The sequence below is a fragment of the Carlito syrichta genome, unplaced genomic scaffold, assembly GCF_000164805.1.
Source record: "Carlito syrichta isolate Samal-C Ts95f unplaced genomic scaffold, Tarsius_syrichta-2.0.1 Scaffold315300, whole genome shotgun sequence".
NCBI classification, from domain to species: domain Eukaryota; kingdom Metazoa; phylum Chordata; class Mammalia; order Primates; family Tarsiidae; genus Carlito; species Carlito syrichta.
Genome location: NW_007259396.1, coordinates 325,433 through 325,918, shown reverse-complemented (window position 1 = coordinate 325,918; position 486 = coordinate 325,433). Strand labels below are relative to the sequence as shown.

General features: G+C 72.4%; 1 protein-coding gene across 1 annotated transcript in view; it reads left to right on the top strand.

Annotated features, from left to right (window-relative positions):
* Positions 1–419, top strand: part of CHST3 (carbohydrate sulfotransferase 3) — a 2,946-nt gene extending 2,527 nt beyond the window's left edge. The window contains exon 3 of the mRNA XM_008072512.2: positions 1–419. Within this exon, the coding sequence (XP_008070703.1) occupies positions 1–419 (419 nt within the window).
* Positions 420–486: the final 67 nt, after the last annotated feature.

Genomic DNA, 486 nt, shown 5'->3' with positions numbered 1-486 from the left:
TGCGGGGCAACTGCGAGAGCATCCGCCTGTCGGCCGAGCTGGGCCTGCGACAGCCCGCCTGGCTGCGCGGCCGCTACATGCTGGTGCGCTACGAGGACGTGGCGCGCTGGCCGCTGCGGAAGGCCCGGGAGATGTACCGCTTCGCCGGCATCCCGCTCACGCCGCAGGTGGAGGACTGGATCCAGAAGAACACGCAGGCGGCCCGCGACGGCAGCGGCATCTACTCCACGCAGAAGAACTCCTCGGAGCAGTTCGAGAAGTGGCGCTTCGGCATCCCGTTCAAGCTGGCGCAGGTGGTGCAGGCCGCCTGCGCGCCCGCCATGCGCCTCTTCGGCTACAAACTGGCGCCGGACGCCGCCGCCCTCACCAACCGCTCGCTCAGCCTGCTGGAGGAGCGGGGCACCTTCTGGGTCACGTAGGGGGCCCGGGGCCCCGCGGACCCCTCCTCCTGAAAGGCCCGCCCCGCCCTCCCCCTCCCGGGCCGGC